We start from the raw sequence: 24,479 nt of genomic DNA on the forward strand, positions 1-24,479 counted from the left end.
CCAACATGGTGAAACCCCGTCTCTACTGAAAATACAAAAATCAGCCGGGCGTCGTGGCGCGCGCCTGTAGTCCCAGCTACTAGGGAGGCGGAGGTTGCAGTGAGCCGAGATCGCGCCACTGCACTCCAGCCTGGGCGACAGAGCAAGACTCAAAAAAAAAAAAAAAGTTAAAACGCTCAAACTAATCCCACTTGTTAAAATACAAAACCTGAAACTATTTCAGTTTCTTCTGCAAACTGAGTTGGAGGCAGTAGGGTTTAACCAGGAATGCTCTTTTGGGCCTTTCGGCGCTGACGTCCTGGGATATTACACCAGGTTCAAGATACCAGCTTGTGGAAAGAGAGCTGCTAAACTTGGCCATATGCTTTTTGCACGATATTCGACCACTATCCCTCACTTCACCAGCTCTTTTAAGGCTGCAAATATATCTGATTCACGTGAGAGTCCCTACAAGTGAGTACAACGTCGGGCCCCAAGGAGGCGCCCAATAAATATGGGCACTGCAGGGCCAGATCCCGAGTTCCAGTTCAGAATCCTGCAGAGGTCAGGCTTCCTCCCTGCCTCCCGCCCCTCACCACACCCACTCACTCCCTCAAGTAATTAAGTCTAAACTGGGGCCTGCACAGTTATTGGCCGCGGCTGGGTCTCATTGCGGATGAACTTGATTTGTTCCAATGATCTGTGACAGGCATCCGCAGACAGCGCCCTTAACAGAATTAGGGTCAGGCTGGTATCAAACCCCAGGAACGCCAGGCAATGCCTCAAAGTAGATGCAAACCGTTAAATCTTCCAGGACTCAGGACCAGAGAGAGGCGGAACCTCCGGTTAGCTAAGCCTTCCGCAGTAAAGCCTATTCCCCTCTTCCTCCCACTGTGTCTTGTTGCCAGAGCAACTGTGGGCGTCACCAATCTGACGGGCGGAAACGGAACAAAAAGAGTACACGTCCCCAGCTCATTGATAGGGCCGTTGCGCAGACGCATTAACTTTTCCGAGTTGTAGTTGGGGCTATTGATGCAGTCCACGTCTGCGCAGTAGTTGTTACGCGCCCTGGCCTGCCTCAGCGCCTGCGCAAATTGGCACACGGGGAGGGGAGCGGAGGTAGGTCACGACGGTGCGCATGCGCAAACAGCACATCCGGCGTGGTCGACGGGTCCTCTAGGAGTTTGGGGCGCGCGGACCGGAGTACGTTGCGTGCAGTTATGTCGGCGTCGGTAGTGTCTGTCATTTCGCGGTTCTTAGAGGAGTACTTGAGCTCCACTCCGCAGCGTCTGAAGTTGCTGGACGCGTACCTGCTGTATATACTGCTGACCGGGGCGCTGCAATTCGGTTACTGTCTCCTCGTGGGAACCTTCCCCTTCAACTCTTTTCTCTCGGGCTTCATCTCTTGTGTGGGGAGTTTCATCCTAGCGGGTAATGGTTCTATAAGTGATCATAATAATAATGTGTTACTTTGGTATGCTGCTTTTGTTTTCATAGTACTCTATATCAGACCACTGCCCCTTGAAGTTATGAGAAGAGCCTGCATTGCCCTTTTTTTGTGACTGGGGAAATTGAGGCCCGGAAAGCTTAGATCATATGCCTAATACCAAACGGCTGTGTAGGAGTTGGACGTAAATGTCTAAAGAAACCACCTTCGTGCTGCTACTCCACCTGGTGATCCACTTCACTTAATATTGGTCCGGGGAAAACCCTATTCCAACTTTAACTTAGGTTTAACACAACTCTAAAATTAGACTTTTCAAATGAAAAACCCAACCTTGAATCATGTCTGTCTTCTTGACCTAATCACTACCAATCTCCGGTAAAATGTTTCAATGAAAGTGCAAAGAATATAAATGCTGGTGCTTTTCTTGTTGAATCATCCTTTACTTGATTTTGCCTTTTAGCTGCTACTACTTTTTTTCTTGTTGAGGAAGCTGTTATTTCACTGTCCTAAACCCAATTTTTGTTCACATAATTCTATTTTAGCCTTATTTTTCCTTTTGATTCCAGGATTTGGTAACCTTGTAGACTGCTGTATTTAGCGAGACCTGTCTCCATCAATTTTTGTCAAAATCTGACTTTTCTTGCCCAACGAGGATTCAGTGAATACTGAAAACAGGCGTGGCCTCTATCGCTGGTACCCCCTGCTACTTTGACTTTGAAAACATGCCAGCATTCATGGTTTCTTTTCAGTGTGCTCATCAGTCAGGTCATCAGTTGTATTTTCAGTCCAATATGAAGCATTATGGTAAAAGCTTTGGGGATACATCAGGCACATGTTCTTTGTCCTTAAAGAGTTTATGGTCTAGTTGGGGTACAGACAAAATACAGCACTGGAATTGTCTGGAGGCCTGGCACAGTGGCTCATGCCTGTAATCCCAGCACTTTGGGAGGCCGAGGTAGGCGGATCACTTGAGGTCAGGAGTTCAAGACCAACCTGGCCAACACGGTGAAACCCTATCTCTACTGAGAATACATAAATTAGCCGGGCATGGTGGCCCACGCCTGTAATCCCAGCTACTCGGGAGGCTGAGGCAGAATCACTTGAACCCGGGAGGTGGAGGTTGTAGTGAGCCGAGATCGTTTCATTGCACTTCAGCTTGGGTGACAGAGCGAGACTCAGACTCAAAAAAAAAAAAAGAAGTCTGGAGACAGTGGTGCTGTGCTTAAAGTTACAGACCTATAGAATGCTTTTTATACATTTGCATTGCTAGTTCTGACACACCAGAGATACTTCTCAGAATTTAAAACAGCCCTGAGGATCTAATGACTTGTGTACTGAAGTTGCAGATTAGCCTTTTGATTGGATATTTAGTTACCATCTTTGACTTTTGTCCTAGATGACCAAGACCTGGTTGTCTGTAGTGGCATCCTTGCCTTCAGGATGTGTTAACCATCATCAGACCAGATACGTTACCCTCTGCTCTAAGTATTCTCCATCACCCACCCACCACCTTCTACCACAGTACTAAATGTTTTTATTAGCCAGCCCAGAGAAGGAACCTCGATGAGAACTTCTGATTAATTTTGTTTGATGTTTTTGTTTCCAGGTCTGGAAGAGTAGGAGCAAGGCAGGGTCTGAAAGCTGAGTTTAAAAAGATACCTTCTCCATGTAGAAGTCACCCTGCCTTCATAAGCCTCTAGGGTTAAGAATGATTTTTCATGGATGCATTGAAGAATGTGGTTTGCTGAAGAGTTGGCATGGACGCGAGTTACAGATTATCAGTGTAATAAAACCAGAAGGTTTTTTGAACAAATGACTTTCGCTTATGCTAAGACCTGTTTTTGAGCCCGTTGTGGCTGAAATTGAATTAGCAGACTGGACTGCCTTTCTCCTCTGCAACAGGAACTAGGTGGCTTGTCATTGAAGAAAAACCTAGTAAAAGGGGATATTAATAATGGGGCCAATAAGGGGGATTAGAATTTCCAGATCTATTAGATAACAGGTAATAGAGCCAGAGAAATAAAGCAGCTTCAGGAAAAGAAGGGATTCATGATAATTCTTATTTGCCACAGAAGGGTATGATTTACACTTCTTTTGACAGCACTGACTTTCCTAAATTCTGCCTCTTCTGCCATTTGTTAGCCTAGATTGTCAACTGGAGACTGGTTTTAATCTGCCATTTGTTAGCCTAGATCATCAACTGGAGACTGATTTTAATGGGAAATTTGGATGCTTATCCTTTGTTTTGATTGTTGGCAAAGGTAGCCTTGTTCCTTTTTATGGTGCTGGGGTTTCTAACTTTCCTGTGGAGTTTCCTGTTGCAAGAGAATGGAGGAGTCCAGTGAGCTGGGAGAGGGAAATGTAGGAGATACTGTTGAAGGATTAGATAGTGCTGGCTATTAGGTGTTTGAATGCCAGGCCAAAGAATTTGGACTTTTTTTCCCCCCCACGTTGGATTTTCACTCTTTTTTCCCAGGCTGGAGTGCAATGGCGTGATCTCGGTTTACTGCAACCTCTGTCTCCCAGATTTAAGCAATTCTCCTGCCTCAGCCTCCCGAGTAGCTGGGATTACAGGCATGTGCCACCACGCCTGGCTAATTTTGTATTTTTAGTTGAGACGGGATTTCTCCATGTTGGGCAGGCTGGTCTCAAACTCCTGACCTCAGGTGATCTGCCTGCCTCGGCCTCCCAAAGTGCTAGGATTACAGACATGAGCCACCTCGCCCAGCCAGGAGTTTGGACTTTATCCTGTAGGTAACAGTAAAGCTTCTGAGGATGCTTTTTTAAAGGGAGAGATTTAAAATTGGTGTTAGCATGTAGGATGAATTGGAGGGAAATGTTCTTTAATCTTCCCTAATTTTTTTTTTTTTTTTTTTTTTGGCAGTCTATTCTATTCCCTCTGCATGTGTTAGTTTAGCATATGCTCTTTGGAAATTGACCAGTACATTTTAAACCAATTCAGAATGCTACCAAACCTTTAAAAACCTGTTGTTATTGGGCCTAATGGTATGAAAATGGTCTGTTTTCTTCTATTCCCTCATAGCTGAGAGACTTACCCATGGTTTCAAGAAGGAACCAGAGGTAGAAAGTTGCCATTGAGAGATCCCTTTTTTTGTTTTTGATCATCAGAGTATAATATATTGGCTTTAAAAGGACCTCAGAGGTGGAATATTTTTCTTATTTCAGACAGATTTCAAACATCCTCAGTTAGCTGTTTATCTTGTAGTTAGATATCTCTAGAAGAGGACATCTGTCCCTTTTTTAGAGTTATGTTCCAGTGTTGGCAGCCCTTTGCTTTCCTTTTTTGCCCAACTGAAAGCTGTGCTCATTTAAAGTGCTATTTCGAAGGGATAAGTGGAAAACATTGACTGTCCTCAGAAGAAATCTTTGGTCTTGAAACAAGTTTTTGAGTCATTTCCCAACTATCATCTGTTCTGTTCTCTAATCTATATGAGGTAATTTTGTCTTAAAAAATAGTTTTGTTTTTCCTAGTTTACAAATTCAAAACCAGTTTGAATCTGTAAGGCAAGGAGGCCTAGTCCAGAGTTTTCTGTCTCATGGGAGCTATTGGGCTGTTGTGGATTGGGGTCCAGCATTTCCTTTGGAATTATCCATCAGATCTGTGGATCCTAATATTATCTCCCATAACTGTTATCCAAGAGATTAGAAGTTTGCCACCCTTGTGCCTGATAGTCTTGTTTCTAAATATCTTTCATATCATTGCTACGTTTTCGTCCTCTGTTTTAGCCTCTCAATATCTCTTATGTAGACTACTGTAATCCTCCTTACTGGTCTTCTGGCCTCTGGTTTCCAGTCCATCTTCTACTATGTTTGCAGGCTTGATTTGACTTGCAAATCTGATTGTGTCGCTCCCATGTACAATTTGTGTTTCCCAAAGTAAAATTAAAAATGTTTATTTGACATACAGGCTCTTTCATGATCTGGCTTCCTCTCTGTCTGCAGCTTCATCTCTTGCCTCTGCCTCCTCTATACTCTATGCTCCAACAGTATTGAACTACTTGTCATTCTCTGAACGCTCTCAAGTGTCAAACTGTTTGCCTTTGCTTGACTGCCTTCAAAATTCTTTCACTTTTTAGACTTCTCAGCTCAGTGCAATTTCCTTTTTTTGTTACTGTTTTTAAAGAGAACAAGGTCTTGCTCTGTTCCCCAGACTGGCCTCAAACTCCTTGGCTCAAGCAGTCCTCCTGCCTCAGCCTCCTGAGTAGCTAGGACTATAGGCATACACCCCTATGCCTGGCTTATTGCCCTTTGGAACCCTTCCCTGACTCTCCAGCAGATTGAGGTCTTTCCACTTTATTCCTTTTTCACCTTGTATGTGTGTGTGAGAGAGATAAGGCACTGTGCTGTATTTGGGTGTCTGCCTTCCCTCTGGAAGGTGAGCCCTTGAGGGCAGGGGCTGTCTTCTCATCTCTTTATCCTCAGTGCTGAACACTGTACATGTTAAATGGTGAGCAGGCATATAGTCAAGTCAGGAATACTGAGCAATGGTATGCTAGGTTCTCTGCCAAGGTGCTGGGAATTCAACTTGTGAAGCACACAGATACAGCTTCTACTCTCACAGAGTTTGTAATGTAGTGGGAAATACAGACAAGTAAATGTGGATATGGTGCTGATGGAGAATTATTGGTGAGAATGGGAACACAATGTGCACCCAACCCTGCCAGTGGTCCTGCAATAATGTTTCTCTTACATGTTCGCCTTCCCAAAATAGGCTTCATAAATCACTCTATTTTTCCTCTTTTCCTCTGTTCTTAGTTGATGATCTTGCTTTTATTTTTTCACTAAAAAAATAGAAGTGGGTAAGAATTCCTTCATCTTTTCACCACTGAATCATAACAGATCACCTGCTTTTATACCCATACTCTCTGACTTCTCATGATGGGTGATGTGTCTCTTTCCTGTGAAAGCTCCACCTGTGCAGAGGATCCAGTCTTCCCTTGCTCACTCAGGGACTCCACTTCTGCAATTATTCCTCCATTCTGTGTCATTTCTGTTTCTCTCCTGGATCATTCCCATCATACAAACATGTTCTAATATTGTCTATTTTTAAAAAATCCATTTGACCACAGATATTCTAGCTACCATCCTATTTCGTTTCCATCATTACAGAATTTTTGAAAGAATAATTAATGTTCCTACCTCCTTAACTATTCATTCCTTAACCACTCTTGGTATTGGTCTGTCCTTACTACTTTACTGAAACTACTCTTGCCATGTTTAGCATTTAACTTAGGCATTGGCTTCTGTGTAAAAGGAAAGTTTCTTCTTGAATATAACACTCTCCTGCTTGTTCTGTCTCACCTCACTGCTTTTTCCTTTCTGCTGTTTTGTGCTGGGCACGTCTCTGACTGAGAGCGTCGTTGTAGATACCTTCACTTTGTATTTTTTTTTAAATAGATAAATAAATAGATAAATATTTACATAGATAAATAACACCTGTATACCTACAACTACTGCTTTATATTTTTAGTTTTGAACTGTCCCCTGAATTCCAAGTTAGTAAATCCAGTTGCTAACTTGATGTCTTCACTTGATGTCTGATACGTACCTTGAACTTAACATGTCCAAGATCAAACCTGCTCATCCAGCCATCTGCCTCTTCACCAGTTAGTACATGGTATCAGTGTTGGTTGCAGCTTTTTTTTTTTTTTTGAGACATAGTCTCACCCTGTCACCCAGGTTGGAGTGCAGTGGTACAATCTCAGCTCACTGCAACCTCCACCTCCCAGGTTTAAGCTATTCTCCTGCCTCAACCTCCTGAGTAGCTAAGATGACAGGCAAGCGCCACCATGCCTGGCTAATTTTTGTATTTTTAGTAGAGACGAGGTTTCTCCATGTTGGCCAGACTGGTCACTAACTCCTGACCTCAGGTGATTCACCCGCTTTAGCCTCCTGAAGTGCTGGGATTACAGGTGTGAGCCACCATGCCTGGCTGGTTGTGTTTTTAAATGAAGAGATTTAAGTTTCCCGGATCCCTTGATTTTTCGTATCTCCTGCATCGGTTTCATCAGCAAGCTCTGTCTTTTCCAAAATATAGCCTGTATGTCTTCATTTCTGTCCATTTTTATTACCATTACCCTGAGCTCTTTACGTCCTAAGTAATTCTGCTTTCTAACCTTGCAAACCATTATAGTGTTCCACTGCTATTATAACTGAATCCATACTATTTTCTAAGGCTTACCATGCCCCTCAGGATTTGGCCCTTGTCCGTTTCCCCTTGATCACCATAGTCTTGTTAGTCTGTCCTTGACTTTTTTTTTTTTTTTTGAGATGGAGTTTTGCTCTTGTTGCCCAGGCTGGAGTGCAATGGCATGATCTCAGCTCACTGCAACTTCTGCTTCCTGGGTTCAAGCGATTCTTCTGCCTCAGCCTCCCGAGTAGCTGGGATTACAGGCTTGTACCACTACGCCCAGCTAATTTTTTGTATTTTTAGTAGAGACGGGATTTCTCCATGTTGGTCAGGCTGGTCTCGAACTCCCGATCTCAGGTGATCCACCTGCCTCGGCCTCCCAAAGTGCTGGGATTACAGGTGTGAGCCACCGTGCCTGGCGTTTGTCCTTGTTGTATTTATAACATGTCAAGATTGTTCTTACTGTCTAGAATGCTCTGCCCCCAAATTTTTGCATGGTTGGTTCCTTATCTTTCACATATTGGTCTTAAATAGCAACCTCTTAAAGAGACCTTCTGTTATGATTGAGTTTAAGAAAAGCTTCCCAGTCACTCTTTATTATCCTGTTTCATTTTCTTCATAGTACGTATCTCTGTCTAGTAGTTCCTGGTTTATTTGTTAACTTATTGATTATATGTTTCTCTCCATAGGAGTGGAAGTTCCTTGAGAGCCAGACTGTTTTGTTCTGTGCCATATTCCTAGCACCTGAAATGATGCATATCATGTAGTACATGTTTAGTAAATATTTCTTGGAATAAATGGACATTTAAGGGGATAGAGTAAATCAGAATTGCTAAAATGGAACAGGCTACTTGAAGAGGTAGTAAATTTCCATCTTTGGAAGTGCCCAGGGAGAGACTGAAGGATCATTTGTAGTGGAGCATTTTGAACAGGCTTTTTTTTTTTTGCTTTTTTTGTTTCCAATGCATCTGAGAGATGTGATACCCTAATCAGTAACACAGGCTCTGGAAAGTTGATAATTCTCCATCTGGAGGTAGCTTACCAGATTCTGTATGTGGTGAGTATCCTTGGGAAAGCTTGCTGCGTGGTTAGTACAGCCTCCCCCAGCATGCCCACCCCAACACCTCTTGGGCATTGTATGCATCAAATGGGGTGTTGGTGTTTATGACCTCTGAGGTCCTTTCCATCTTTGTGGGACTCTGATTCATATGTTTTCATTGAAATAATCTGGCTACCATGATCACGATAATGATAACATCAATTTATTACCTTATCCACCTTCATGGATAATTTTCTTTTTTTCCCTCGTATTTCCTCAAAACTCAACACTGTGTTCTCTACCCCAGTAACCAGTATTAATAGTTTTCTGTTTCTTCAGATTTTTTTTCTAGATTCTAACTGAAATGACAAGATAATTATGCATATCATATATAAATAAAATATTTTACTTTTTTTTTTGAGACGAGGTCTTGCTTTGTCTCCCAGGCTGGAGTGCAGTGGCATGACTGTGGCTCACTGCAGCCTGCAACCTCTACCTCCTGGACTCAAGCAGTCTTCCCACGTCAGCCTCCCCAGTAGCTGGGGCCATAGGTGTGTGCTACCACACATGGCTAATTAGAACATTTTTTTTTGTAGAGACGGGGGTCTCCCTATCTTTCCCAGGCTGGTCTCAAATTCTTGGGCTCAAGCTATCCTCCCACTTTGGTTTCACAACATGTTGGGGTTACAGTTGTGAGCCACCATGCCCTGGCCAAATGAAATAAGGAATGGGCTGGGTGTGGGGGCTCACATCTGTAATCCCTGCCCTTAGGCAAGCAGAGGCGGGAGGATTGCTGGGCAACGTAGGGAGACCTTGTCTTTACCCAAAACAAACAAAAAAATTAGCTAGGCATGGTGGTGCATGACTGTTGTCTCAGCTACTCGGGGCACTGAGGTGGGAGGATTGTTTGAGCCTAGGAGGTGGAGGCTGCAGAGAGGCATGATTGCACCTCTGCATTCCAGCCTGGGCGATGGAATGAGACCCTGTCTCCAAAAAAAAAAAAAAAAGATTGGCTTTTTTTCACTTAATAAATCTTAGATATGTTTGCTGTCAATGTACAGAGAATTTACCTTATTCTTTTGAATAATTGCATGGGATTTCATTGCATGTCAGTAGTATATGATGTTTAGAGTGTTTTAATTTTTTTTCGACTTTACAAACATACTTTCAGAATGTCTTTGTTCTGTAAGATAAATTCCTTTGTCAAAAGGTAAAATCATTTGAAATATTAATGGATATTGCTAGTTGCTCTCCCAAATGGATGAACGAATCTGTACTTTCTACAGCAGGGGTTTACTTGGTACCCCTGCTTCAGTCATTGTCTTTAATATTTTTAAGGGTCTGGATACCTGAAAAGATCAATAGTGCTTCCATGGTGTTTACATGTTTAAGCATAATGAAAACTGTTGCCGTGGTGACAGGCTCTGGAGAACTAGTCTGATAGTTTTCTGGCCTTTGGATTAGATTTGTTTATTGCTTTTTCTTAGTTAATGATGGGATGATGCTAGCCTGAAGCGAGTTTAGGTTTTCTTAAGCAGTGTAATAATTTATCACAGGCATGAAGATACTTTGGAAGAGTGTATTCCTGGAACTACTATTTTTTTTTTTGTCAATGGTGACTGTAAGAATCTTCAAGGGCATAGAGTGTGGCAGTGGAGAGTTCTCATGAATTATATTGCTTAGGTCTTCTGCCTTTTTTGAGAAAAATAAGCAGCTGCTGGAACTTCGAGATCAAAGATAGTTTATTGACAACTGTGAGGTCCTCGTGAATGAGCGTGCTATCTTTATAAACTCTGCTACCCATTAAGTGAATATTCTATTAGAAAATAATTCACATTTTTGTAACTTTGTATCATTCAGCCCAGACCCTTTGTTGTTGCCTCAAGTGCATCCCCATCTAGGTATAATTAGAAACCTGTAAATCAGGAGATAAGAGAGCTTTGTGGCTTTTTTGCTTATACTTTTTTTTTTTCTCTCTGAGAAAGCCTCTAGGTTTCAGTATAACTCTGAGAGTCATATTTTTTCTTCCTTTAACAGAGTACAAAATTTAATTGTACAACTTGATGAATTTTTAAATTTACCTATCTAACCACTATCCAGATCAAGATACAGGACATTATCAGCACCGTAGAAGCCTCCTTGCATCTTCCCAGTCATCCTCTCCCTGTGAAAGATAAAAACCACTGTCTTACCATAGATTGGTTTTACCAAGTTTTAAGCTTTTTGTACATGGAATCATATAGCATACACTTGTTTTGTTTTGTTTTGTTTTGAGATGGAGCCTCTGTTGCCCAGGCTGGAGTGCAGTGGCGTAGTCTAGGCACACTGCAACCTCCACCTCCTGAATTTAAGCAAATTCTCCTGCCTCAGCCTCCTGAGTAGCTGGGATTACAGGTGCGTACCACCATGCCCAGCTAATTTCTGTAGTTTTTATTAGAGATTGGATTTTACCATGTTGGCCAGGCTGGTCTTGAACTCCTGACCTCAGATGATCCGCCCACCTCGGCCTCCCAAAGTGCTGGGATTACAGGAGTGAGCCACGTGCCTGGCCCTTGTTTTTTATTTTTGTTTTTTTATTTTTTATTTTTTTAGATGGAGTTTCGCTCTTGTTGCCCAGGCGGGAGTGCAATGGCACAATCTTGACTCACCGAAACCTCTCTCTATCTCCTGGGTTCAAGTGATTCTCCTGCCTCAGCCTCCTAAGTAGCTGGGATCACAGGCATGCACCACCATGCCCGGCTAATTTTGTATTTTTAGTAGAGATGGGGTTTCTCCATGTTGGTCAGGCTGGTCTTGAACTCCCGACCTCCTTGGCCTCCCAAAGTGCTGTGATTACAGGTGTGAGCCACCACACCCGGCCTTTTTTTTTTGTTTTTAATCAAGATAAAACATGACAAAATTTACCATTTTAAGTATTTTTAAGTGTATAGTTCTGTGGCATTAAGTACATGTACATTGCTGTAAAATCATCATCACTATCCATATCCAGAACTTTTGTCTTCTGCAACTGAAATTCAGTCCCCATTAAACAATAACTCCTCATCCTCCTCTCTGTCAGTCCCTGGCATCTACTGTTGCACATTCTGTTTCTAGGAGTTTGACTACTCTTGATGTCATATAAGTGAAACCATATAGTATTTGTCCGTTTATGATGGCTTATGTCACTTAAAATAATGCTGTCAAGATTCAGCCATGTTGTAGCAGGTGTCAGAATTTCCTTCCTTTTAAGGCTGAGTATTCCGTTGTATGTATACATCACACTTTGCTTATTCATTCTTCTGCTGACACTTGGGTTACTCTCACCTTTTGGCTATTGTGACTAATGCTGCTCTGAACATGGGTATGCAAATATCACTTGAGAGCCTGGTTCCACGCTCCACCCTCCCAACTCCCCAGGACGGAGCTTCCCTCTTGTCACATAGGCTGGAGTGCAATGGCATGATCTCGGCTCACTGCAGCCTCCACCTCCTGGGTTCAAGCGATTCTGCTGCCTCAACCTCCCGAGTAACTGGGATTAGAGGCACCTGCCCACCTCGCCCAGCAAGTTTTGTATTTTTAGTAGAGATGGGGTTTCACCACGTTGGCCAGGCTGGTCTTGAGCTCCTGACCTCAGGTGATCCGCCTGGTTCAGCCTCCCAAAGTGCTGGGATTGCAGGCGTGAACCACTATGCCTGGCCGAGATGCTGCTTTCACTTCTTTTGGATATGTACCCAGAAGTGGAATTGCTGGATCATATGGTAATTCTGTTTTTAATTTTTTTGAGGAAACTCCATACTGTTTTTCACAGTGCTACCCCATTTAATTTTCCCACTCATTAGTGCACAAGGGTTTCAGTTTCTATGCATTCTTGCCAACTCTTGTTTTTTTGATATTAGACATCCTAATAGCTGAGAGGTGATATCTCATTGTAATTTTGATTTGTATTTCCCTAGTGATTAGGGATGTTGAGCATCTTTTCATATGCTTGTTGGCCATTCCTATATCTTCTTTGTGGAAATGTCTATTCAAGTCCTTTGCCCAGTTTAAAATCTGGTTATTATTTTGTTGTTATTGCATTGTAGGGGTACTTTGATATATTCTGATATTAACCCTTTATCAGATATGTGATTTGCAAATATTTTTTCCCATTCCATAGGTTGCCTTTTCACTATTGTGCTCTTTATTGTACCTTTATTGTGCACAGAAGTTTTAAATTTTGATATAGTCCAATTTATTTTTACCTTTGTTGACTGTATTTTTGGTGTCATGTCCAATAAATCATTGCTAAATCCAATGCCATAAAATTTTTGCTCTGTTTTCTTCTAAGAGTTTTTTAGTTTTTGGTGTTACATTTAGGTCTTTGATCTGTTTTGAGTTAATTTTTGTAGTATATGGTATAAAGTAAGGGTCCAGCTTCATTCTTTTGCCTGTGGATATCCAGTTTTCCCAACATCATTGGTTGAGGAAATTTGTTTCCCCATTGAGTGGTTTTGTCACTTTGGTTGAAAATCGTTTGATTTTGTATACGAGGGTTTTTGTGCATTTCTTAAAAAACAAAGTAATTAAATTGATTCATTTTTTAACTGTAGTAAATGTACTTTTAAAATAAACTTATAATGGAAAACCTGAATCATTATCCATAAATAGAAGGTCACACTAAAAATACCATGGAACTGGGCAGACATGTTCACCCATGCCTGTGGTCCCAGCTGCTCGGGAGGCTGAGGTGGGAGGATCTCTTGGGTTCCAGTCCAGCCTGGGCAGCATAACCAGACCCTGTCTCCTGCCGAGTTCACAGTGGCTCCGTATGGCTGTATCCCAGAATATTCCTCATCTAATTGAGGGGGTACATTTGTTCCCCCAACATATTTACTTAGGCTCTGCCCTGTGGTGTCTGTGTGGGAGCTGGTCTCTTCTGGCTTTGGCTTCCTCTGGGTGACCTGCCGGGTTCCAGCTGGTTTGGCCAGCCAGTGTGTATAAAGTTTCAGCCGGGTGCAGTGGCTCACACCTGTAATCCCGGCACTTTGGGAAGCCGAGGTGGGTGGATCACAAGGTCAGGAGTTCGAGACCAGCCTGGCCAGTATGATGAAACACCGTCTGTACTAAAAATACAAAAATTAGCTGGGCATGGTGGCGCATACCTGTAGTCCCAGCTACTTAGGAGGCTGAGGCAAGAGAATTGCTTGAATCCGGCAGGTGGAGGTTGCAGTGAGCTGAGATTGTGCCACTGCATTTCAGCCTGGGCAACAGAGCAAGACTCTGTCCCCGCCCTCCAAAAAAATAAAGTTTTGATTGTGTTGCCCCACTTACTTGTGCAGTTCATCCATTTTTGTGTATAGCAGAAGTTCTTCTTCATTGCAGTGTAATATTCTGTTGTTTGCATATGCCGTAATTTATCCATTTTACTGTTGATAGACGTTTAGATTGCTTCCAGTTTGGGGCTATCTGGGTATCATTTGTGTATATGCCCTTTGATCTATGTATGCATTCATTTCTGTTAGAGTAGAATTGTTGGGTCCTAGGGTATGTCTATATTCATTAGCAGTCATATTTATTTCATACTTCCATGTAATCATTTTTTGTGTTTTGCTTCTTGTGCAGTTTGCCTGAGAATACAGATCAACCCACAGAACAAAGCGGACTTCCAAGGCATCTCTCCAGAGCGAGCCTTTGCTGATTTTCTCTTTGCCAGCACCATCCTGCACCTTGTTGTCATGAACTTTGTTGGCTGAATCATTCCCATTTACGTAATTGAGGAGTAGGAGACTAAAAGAAGGTAAGTGATGATCATAGGCCTTGTCCTGTAATGTTGATTTTAGGAAGAGAAATTGTATGGGACTGGTTTTGATCGTGGTTGGCAAGTCTCCCATACTGCTGTTGACATTTGCAGAATTTTCCATTGGTCTGCAAAGTATGCATTAATATCATAATTAATCAGTGCTACCACTCGTGATCATTGCCTTGTCTTATTGTTCTTCAAATCATTAAGATAACAGGAAATTAGTGTTTGTAGCTAGTACAATAATTTCTGCACCAATAACTCCATGAAAATAACTCAGAGATTTTGGAAGAGACATAGATGGTAGGTTTTGCCTTTAGATTTGTTAGTTATTTTTTTTCTGATTTTGATCTCAGATGACTTTAAATGCTGGACCATTGTTTTCATGGCATTTAAATTTGATAGCATCCAGTGTATGTTGAATGAATGACTGTGGGCATTTGCTAATATGTGCCTTAAAGTAGAAATAAATGGGGAAATTGGGTTAACTTGGGAGAAGACTTTAAAATGTAAAATGGGATGCTGCTTGGTTCATTTGCCATTTTCCATTTTTTAGCAGTAGAGTTCTTACTCCCTTCTCCCAAACAAACTCTTACAAAAAGAATCTTGGTATATAAAGTAGAAGTAGAATTGGAGTTTTTTTGATGGACAGAAATTGAAAAGCCCTCTCTGCTTGGCCTTTCCCTTCATGTATAGTATGCCATCCTCTGCATCCCTCCCTTCCAAGCAGAGTTCTAAAGCTTTAATCAATATATGGCTGTTTCCATACCATATGTCAACACTGTTACTTTATATATGAGACAACAGAAGCCTAGAACAATCCATGGGCCTTCCCTGGCCGCATAGTTAAGTGTTTGCAGTGAAGTGCCCTAGTCTAGCGGTGTTCTTGGCCCAGTACTCCTTCCGGTATCCCATGTAGCTTACTGAAGAATGCATACAATATTTGCCTTTGCGTTGCAAAATTTAATGTTCTGGGTGGTAGAGAAAAGGGAACCTTAGGAAATCTCATCCTATTTGGGGGAAGGATATCCTAGGACCAGCCTCTTCCTGTCACCACTTGGAAAGCTGTCATTTTTATGCTAATCAGCAGAAATCTAGTACAAGAGTTTTAGAGCATCTATGTGCAAAGTGGATGCAATAGTGTGACAGTGACTATACTTCATTTTCTGACGTGAATTAGTCATTTACTTATAATATGTTACATAAATCCTTTCCTTTGATACTGCCTCAAAAACAGTTCTGTTAGTTCAGGTAAGGTATCGTTTTGGTAGTGGTAAGTTGACAGAGAGGTTTATTTCAGTGAAAAACTTTAAGAACCACTTTGTTCTGTTATTTTAATACAGTTTAACTCCTTAGAGACTGATTAAGACTTGAGTTGTCCTCTTCCCTCCCTTCCTCCCTCCCCTTCTATGTACCAGCCAATGTCTTGTTGTTGGGAATATAAACAATATTGTTGGCTGGGCATGGTGGCTCATGCCTATAATCCCAGCACTTTGGGAAGCCGAGGTGGACAGATTGCTTGAGCTCAAGAATTTGACGCTAGCATGGGCAAAATAGCAAGACCTTACCTCAATTTAAAAAAAACCCCAAACTAGCTTCTGTCTTCAAGACATGTACAGTCTAATAGAGGAGAATATGTAAACATAACAGTTAAAATACAGCCCTGTTAGGGCCTCACTAAAGGTCTGAACAAAGTGCTGCAATAAATCCAGAGAAGAGAGCAGCTATACCATCTGGGAGCAGGGGCAGCAGATGAGTTATCTGACCAATGGATAACAACTATTGCCAGTTACAATTAACTGTTACCAGTGGATAACCTTGAATGCAGGTAGAAAACTGACCCACCAACATTGACCTTCTCACGCTTGCAACTCTGAGTAACCCTTGGGCTTCCTGATAGAGCCTTCTGGAAAGGTCATAAGTCTTCTGATTGCTTACTCTAGATTTCTGAAGTTCTTTTTTTCTAGATGAGTCATGGTGTGTACTTAGGAAGGGGACAGAGCAAACATTTCAAGGATGTTTTCTAGGCTCAGGGAGATACCAAATCATGGAAAATGATTTCTTAGGGCTGTCATGATTGGAGGAGGACTCTACTGCAGAGAGCTTAGTATTTCAAAATTATGACAAAAGCAGAGACAAAAAAGCAGTCTCAGCAGAAACTGTGTACTGCAGACCATATTAACAACCTAGGACCACCTGTTCAGCTGGGAATTATGGGCCCAAAGCATAGCAAAATCCTCAATCCCAGATTGCAGTGTTAAATCATTCTATGGAGAGTATGTTCATAGAAAAATCCTTTTCTCTGGGGGATTGCCCAGATTATTTTTCATAGAGATCCTTCATTTGATATATACTACACTGTCCTACTCTCAGTTTTAAAAAATATACTTTTATTTGCTCCTTTTACGTGCTTTTAACTCAGCTATATGTGCAGTGTGCCACAGCACTTTAAAAACAGTTCCAAGTAAATTCTCAATATTTATACCAGCTCAGAAGGTAGAACAAAACAGATGGAACGTCTTCATATTTTCCAACTAAGTTGAGAGTTTGATATTAAAAAATAAACATCTGTAATGTGGCTGATCTTACATGAATTTGGGGGTGACAAACTCTGAACAACTCTGAAAGAGGAAGATCAAAAGAAAATGGCATTGGGTTAAAAAAAAATAATTCAAGGGGAAGTAAGGAAGTTAACAGATAATGAGTGCTCAGTGTATGCTATGCTTTAAGTACTTCTTGTTCTATATCATTTTATTTTTGGGATAATTTCATGAAGATAGGTTTGCTGTTCTCACTTACAGATGAGGAATTGAAGTTGAGAGAGCCTTGCTAGGACGGCCGGGCATGGTGGCTCACACCTGTAATCCCAGCACTTTGGGAGGTTGAGGCAGGTAGATCACCTGAGGTCAGGAGTTCGAGACCAGCTTGGCCAATATGGTGAAACCTCGTCTCTACTAAAAATACAAAAATTAGCTGGGCATGGTGGCCGATGCCTGTAATCCCATCTAGTTGGGAGACTGAGGCAGGAGAATTGCTTGAACCCGGGAGGCAGAGGTTGCAGTGAGCCAAAATTACGCCATTGCACTCCAGCCTGGCAGGAGTAAGACTGTCTTTTAAAAAAAAAAAAAAAAGAGCGCCTTGCTAGAAATCTTATAACTAATGTTTCTATCCAAGTCATCAAGAAAGACTCAGTATTTTTTAGACTATACAAATGAAAATACAAAAGGAAAAATGCTCCCAGTGGGCTTCTGACCCCCAGAAATCCATGCACACCTGAAATGATGATCAGTTTTTGGTGTGTAGGCAGCAGCATATTTTTGAGTGAATGCATGACAGAAAGAAGCTCAGTGGATTTCAGTATTTAAAAATTTATATACTTTAGTTTTTTTCTATGTTTATTTTTCTGTGTTTCTTTGTGAAATTCTTTTTTTTTTGAGACAGAGTCTTACTCTCTTGCCCAGGCTAGAGTGCAGTGGTGTAATCTTGGCTCACTGCAGCCCTGCCGCCCGGGTTCAAGCAGTTCTCCTGCCTCAGCCTCCCCGAGTAGCTGGGACTACAGGCACTTGCCATCATGCCCGGCTAATTTTTGTATTTTTAGTAGAGATGGGGTTTTACTATGTTGGCCAGGCTGGTCTCGAACTCCTGACCTCGTGATCCACCTGCTTTGGCCTCCCAAAATGCTGGAATTACAGGCATGAGCCACTGCACCTGGCCTGTGAAATACTTTTTTAGAAAAAATCTCAGTCCATCTCAGGTGTTCTGAAGGGTAATGAAGAAAAGAAGGACAGAACTGTATTGGATCACAGTCTGAGAATTAAAGTTCCTGATGAATTGGACCCTGGATCAGAAGGAAGGGTGAACTGGGCCCAAAGGGACAAAACCTTGCTTGAAAATGTGCTCAACTCCCAGGGAGATAGTTGCCAAATGCCTGTGCCTGGTTAGCATTGTTTTGTTTTTATAATGGAGACCATTCTCACATAAGTCTTAAAAAATTCAGTGTTTGATCCTAACTGGAACAAGGGGGCTACAGAGTTGGGCAGAGCGTTTTAAACTGACTGGCAGCACTGTTTACAAAATGCAATTGTGTTGGCTTTTCGAATTCAGTTAAGTATAGTAATCTAGAAAATTACCTCTGGAAGGGAATCTTGATGTTATTCTGTAGGCTTTGCTGCCACCTAGTGGTTGTGTTGAGAGACTACTACAAAACATAAGAGGAGTTGAATTTGGGGGAAGAAGCTACTGATACCTGTGTTATAAAACCTAGTTTCTTTCCAGTCATTGGGGGGCAGCAGAGGTCCAGGTGGGCTTAGATGCTGGGTTGGGGGTTGCTTTACATTCTGGCCAGAAGTGGGCAATGTCGAGTTAGGAACAAAAGGGCATAGAACCCTGAAGCGGCCCTAGATTTTGTTGCATAGGGGAAGACCAAGACTGTGCACATAGACCCTCAGGTTTCCCCTTTGTTTTCTTTTTTTTCACCATGTCAATTTGAGAGCTTCCTGTTTTGGTTTGTTCTACATCTTTTATACTCAGTGGTGACCTCCTACTGGCAATAATCTTTAATTTTTTGTTGGTGGAGGGGCCCATTTAGTTTTTATTTCATTTTCTCTTTGATATCTCCACCTTATATTGAATTAGGCCCTGCCACCCAATAAGCTCTCTCCAAGGGAACTGTCCTAAATTTGTAGGAAATCTTCTGAGGAGTCACATCATAACTTTTTTCAACTCATTTTTCTCTGTTTAGAAGGTGAGATTAATTATATATATATTTTTATGTGATGGGGTCTTTCTATGTTGCCCAAGCTGGGAACTCCCTGGGGTCAAGTGATCCTCCTGCCTGAGGCTCCCGTGTAGCTGGACCTACAGGTGTGTCACAGTGCCTGGCTCTGAGATTAGTTCTTTACCTTTCATTCTTAAAACTTTGAATCTACTTTTTTATTTGCTAAAAAAGTGCTAATTGATGACTCTACTTGTTTATTGAACTCTATTATATATTTAGTCTATTTTTTAAGACTACCAAAGAAAAAAAGAATATCGAAATAGAATTGTGTTTATGAATTTCATTGCTGCCCTAACTCTACTGCCTTATTTTCTCCATCCTCCCAGCTTGGATGACTCCTATCACCCAAGGCATTCCCACCCCTCAGGTTGCATAGGAGCCTCTTCTCCGGGCCCTTAGTCTACTGCATACCTCCAGTGCTGCACTTATCACCTTGTTATGAAACTATTCATTCACTTTCTTCTCTCCTCCACTGGACTCAATTGTGAACAGTTACAGTGTGTGTTTGTTGAATGAGTGTATGAATGAATAAACCTTTTTTGTTCTTTTTTTTTTTTTTTTTTTTTGAGATGGAGTCTCGCTTTGTTGCCCAGGCTGTGGTGCAGTGGCATGATCTCAGCTCACTGCAACCTCTGCCTCCCGGGTTCAAGCGATTCTCCTGCCTCACACTCCTGAGTAGCTGGGACTACAAGCATGTGCTACCATGCCTGGCTAATTTTTGTATTTTTAGAAGAGATGTGGTTTTACCATGTTGGCCAGTATGGTCTCAATCTCTTGACTCTGTGATCCGCCCACCTTAGCCTCCCAAAGTGCTGGAATTACAGGCATGAGCCACCGTGCCCGACCAAATAAACAATTTTTAACTGCAAGAAAAAGTTATGTTATTAAGTTACTTGGATGCTAAAACATGGAAAGTGCTACGAAAGAAAAAAAAAAAGCCAAGGCAGGGATTCATGGGAGAGGCTGTGGAGTGGGGAAGAGCATGAGACAAGAAGTCAGAGGAGGGGCTGGGTGCGGTGGCTTAGGCCTATAATCCCAGCACTTGGGGAGGCCAAGGTGGGAGGATCGCCTGAGCCCAAGAGTTTGAGACCAGCATGGGCGATATAGCAAGACCTTGTCTCTTCCAAAAATCAAAAGAATTAGAGGGGCGTGGTGGCGTGTGCCTGGGGTCCCAGCTACTCAGAAGGCTGAGGTGGGAGAATTGCTTGAGCATGGGAGGTCAAGGCTGCAGTGAACTGTGATCATGCCACTGCACTCCAGCCTGAGTGACAGAGTGAGACCCTGTCTCAAAAAAAAAAAAAAAAAAAAAAAATCAGAAGACTTGTATTGTAGCCTTTGCTCTGTTAACTAGTTGAATGGACAAATAAACTTACCTCTGAGCCTCAGTTTCTCTGTCTGCACTGAGAGGATTGGCCTGGATGTTCATCAAAGTCTCTTGCCACTGTTAATGCCTCTCAGCATAATTCTTGATGGTTCTTTTGTGTTTGAGGAGGATTGTACTGTTTTTGTGGCTCCTCAGTTGGGCTTTGCTTTCTGTTTTCTCCTTAATTGTTGCTTTTTATTCATATTTTCAGATTCCCATTATCAATTTATAGGAGGTAGAAAGTTAAATGTGATTATAACTAGATGCACATATTTGTATGAAACCTTTTACAAGAATAAACCTTTGTAAAATGTCTTATCGTTCCCACATTAACAAGTTTGTAGGATTCACATACGTTCCACATATGCTTTTACATACATCAGCTCATGTGATCCTTCCTTCCTACCCAGTGATGTGGAGATAGACAAATAGTAGTATTCTCATTTTACACCTAGGTAATTACACCTTGGTGAAACTTAAGTTGATGTATCCAGGCCCTGGAACTAATAAGTGACTGAGGGGGAACTGGATAACAGACATTTGGACTCTGAACCTTTATATTCCTTCCTGTTATGTTTAGGACTTTCAGATGATGGCTTTATATATATGTCATGTTAGAGGGTTTTCATTAAAAATGTTAAATTTGCTTTTCTTTTTAAGAAATTTTTATTTATTTTAAATTTTCATCAGAACCATCAGACTGGATGCTTTTCTTTTTTAAATGGGAAAAATTTGGGAGAGATTGATAGGAAAGGATGAAGGCCGGCTATCTCAAATGTTTCTGCATAGTTGGCCGTAGTTAATATGGTCCAGGAGAAATGGAGGAGAATGCAGGTCAGGAGACCTGACTTTGGCTACTGAGGGTGATCCTGGACCAGCACTGTCCAATAGAGCTTTCTGCAGTGGGGAAACATTCAGGGTCTGCGCTGCGCGTTATGGTAACCACTAGCCACATGTGGTTATTGAACATTTGAAATGTGGCTAACAGACTGAAGAATTGAGTTTTTAATTTAACTTTGACTAAGTTTAAATAGTCACCTGTGGCTAATGGCGGTGGTGTTGGGCAGCACAGCTCTGGACAAATTTGTCAACACTGTCAGGTCACAGTTTTCTCATCTCTGTAATGAAAGGATTAAAGAAGCTGATCGCTAAAGCTCCTTTCATTTTTTAGAAATATACAGTCTGTGCCTTCTAAAACTGGTGATTCAAGTTGAGCTGTAAACCTAGAATTTCTGCAGAATGGTCTTTGATTCACATTATTTCTAATTTCAGTTTTAATTGGGTGATGAGGATCCAGGATGAGATGAATTTGAAGGAAAATCAGTATTTGAACATATCTGCCCATTGCTAGTGTCTGAATAGAGATATTGCTGGAGAAGAATACAGATTCCAAATAGAAATGACCCTGACTGGCATTATCTTTTCTATCTCTACAGAGTCATTTTTAACAGTTCTTTGTGTTATGCCTTGCTTTCTTCTAAGATGATTACAACAAACTGATGTAAATGGCACTGTCTTTTCTGCCCAGGTGAAATAGACTGAAGTCACGCTAACTTTTCTCAGTAGGTGTCTTCCATTTTGCATGTCTTGATATCAGGGGAGGAGATTTTATTAGTCAGTTTCCTGAAACCTTTATGCCCTGGTTAACAGTTGAAACCATTCTTCTTAGCTGTTGAATAGTCAGTTGTGTGAGCTAACATTTCAAAGAATCCTAGAACCTCTGCTTTTAGAATAGTGTCTGGTAAATAGATCTGCTTTAAAAGAGGGGGAGCAGATCTTTGTAAATAGGATTTTCTGAAAACCACTGTCAAAGAGACTTACTCTCATGAGTCAATTTTTGTCTTTCACGTGGACTGGCCTCAGCATCTTATATTTAAATGTTTTAATATCATAAAATCTTGAAACTTTGATTTTGTACTAAACTAGGATTTCTTTTATATTTCTAAAAGTGTCAAGGCTTTGTTCCCTGAAAATGGCTTTATGCTCTAGTCCTCTCTCACCTTGGCCATTAGAACTGTAATGTAGCCAGGCGCGATGGCACACGCCTGTAATCCCAGCACTTTGGGAGTCTGGGGCGGATGGATCACCTGAGGTCAGGAGTTCGAGACCAGCCTGACCAACATGGTGAAACCCCATCTCTACTAAAAATGCAAAAATTAGCTGTGCGTGGTGGCGCATGCCTGTAATCCTAGCTACTCAGCAGGCTGAAGCAGGAGAATCGCCTGAACCCAGGAGGCAGAGGTTGTGGTGAGCTGAGATCGCGCCGTTGCACTCCAGCCTGGACAATAAGCACAAAAATCTGTCTTGAAAAAACTGTAATGTTGCATTGGTTTATAGTCTATTGCCAGAGAATTTGCTTTAAGAAATTTGATGGAATGAATAGTTGAGTTTGAATAGGTCTGTTTGGTTTTGTTTGGCACTATGAACACCTTTTGCTTCCTGTTACTGCTCGCTCTTTTATACATTTCTTATAATACCACTGATTCAGGAATGTTCTGCAGTTATGTAGCATTTCTCTAAATACCATAGTTAGTGAAATAAACACATTCTGGCTGAAAGTCTAAAATCTCTCCTTTAAGCTCTGATGCCAGAATCTCCAGGTTACTTACTTGACCCAGTATACCAAATAAGGTAGTGCCCTTTTACCTCCTGGGGCAGCCCGGTTCTTCTGAAAGGTAGTATTTCCCAGCTTTTTTGAGTCATGGTACACATAGGAGATTACAGTATTTTTATGGCACACTGGGAAAATCAGTTGCTTATGGCTGGAGACATTGGAGCCCCTAGGGCCAGAGGTTTTCCAGCCAGACCCATGCTGGAGTCCAGTAGGTGCGAGGCTGTGCTTTGAGGGACTAAAGGAAGCCTGTATCTTGTGGTGATGGTTCCACCTCACAACTCACAGATCTCAGTTCCATTTGGCTCTAGCAGCAATGTAGCCACTTCTGTTGGGGTTACTCTTTCTTCACCTTTTTCTTGCTAAAAACAAACTTATCTTTAAATGAAAACTAAATTATTTCTTGTATTTTGGTCCTTTGTTACAGCTGAGATTGGGAATTTTTCTTTCTTTCTTGAATTCTTACTCCCTACCCTGCCTCCCCGCCAATGGAAATCTGTGCTTTATAAGCATTTTAGATTCCGGAAAGCTCTTTAGGTTGAACTACAACCCTCTCACCTCAAAGAATTTGTGGGCCAGGGAAGTCAGAGTGACTTCTGTGAAGTCATGTGGCTAATGAATGGTAGAGCTGGAGTTAGAACACACGTCTCCCAGCTCCTAGTTGGTTTTGCTTTGGTGTGCTTGAAATTCAGTTTTGAACATTGATTTTTCTGGATAGTACTCCCATAAAATGTTCTCTGAGAAATACTTGCTTCTTTCTAGTTTTTCTCGCCTGGTTTAAATATTGTCCTGAGTGTAGGAACCCCATAACTGTCTTGTGGGTTAGAATTTAGATGGAAGGATTTAGGGCCCTGTCTCTAGTATCATAAGACATTTAATCTTGCTGCTTTTTTCTTCTAGGTTCACTCTTTGAATTTCCTGGATAAGAGTCCTAGAGATGGCAGCTTGTTGGACACATGGATTTTCTTCAGATTTGCACTTACTGCTAGCTCTGATTTTTATGCAGGAGAAAAGCCCAGAGTTCACTCTGTGTCAGAACAACTTTCTAACAAACATTTATTAATCCAACCTGCGTTTCATTAAATGTAACCTTTTGCCTTCCTAATTAAAGAACTCCATGCCACTCCTCTTTATGCCTCTGGCTCTGTTTTTATTCTTCACTGGTATCAGAATCCTTTTTTTCCCTTCAGTCCGCTGTGCTGAACTCTTAGGAGTTGGTAACTTACATCTGTGAACCTGCCTCCTTGTTTTCATTAAGTGTATTTGAAGTTAATGGCAAAAGGCAGTGCTGACAACCCTGGGAAATGGCAGTCCTTTGTCTTCTTCCTGGAGCAGGTAATCCTTTACTAATCCT

General features: G+C 41.7%; 1 protein-coding gene across 1 annotated transcript; it reads left to right on the forward strand.

Annotated features, from left to right (window-relative positions):
* Positions 1-1,088: 1,088 nt before the first annotated feature.
* On the forward strand, positions 1,089-24,254 carry DAD1 (defender against cell death 1). The gene is made up of 3 exons (XM_023230386.1): positions 1,089-1,410; positions 14,197-14,371; positions 24,026-24,254. Exons 1-2 carry the CDS (start codon positions 1,200-1,202, stop codon positions 14,325-14,327), a joined length of 342 nt encoding a protein of 113 aa, XP_023086154.1. The 5' UTR covers positions 1,089-1,199; the 3' UTR covers positions 14,328-14,371; positions 24,026-24,254.
* The last annotated feature ends 225 nt before the right edge of the window (positions 24,255-24,479 follow it).

Source organism: Piliocolobus tephrosceles, chromosome 6 (assembly GCF_002776525.5).
Source record: "Piliocolobus tephrosceles isolate RC106 chromosome 6, ASM277652v3, whole genome shotgun sequence".
Classification (NCBI taxonomy): domain Eukaryota; kingdom Metazoa; phylum Chordata; class Mammalia; order Primates; family Cercopithecidae; genus Piliocolobus; species Piliocolobus tephrosceles.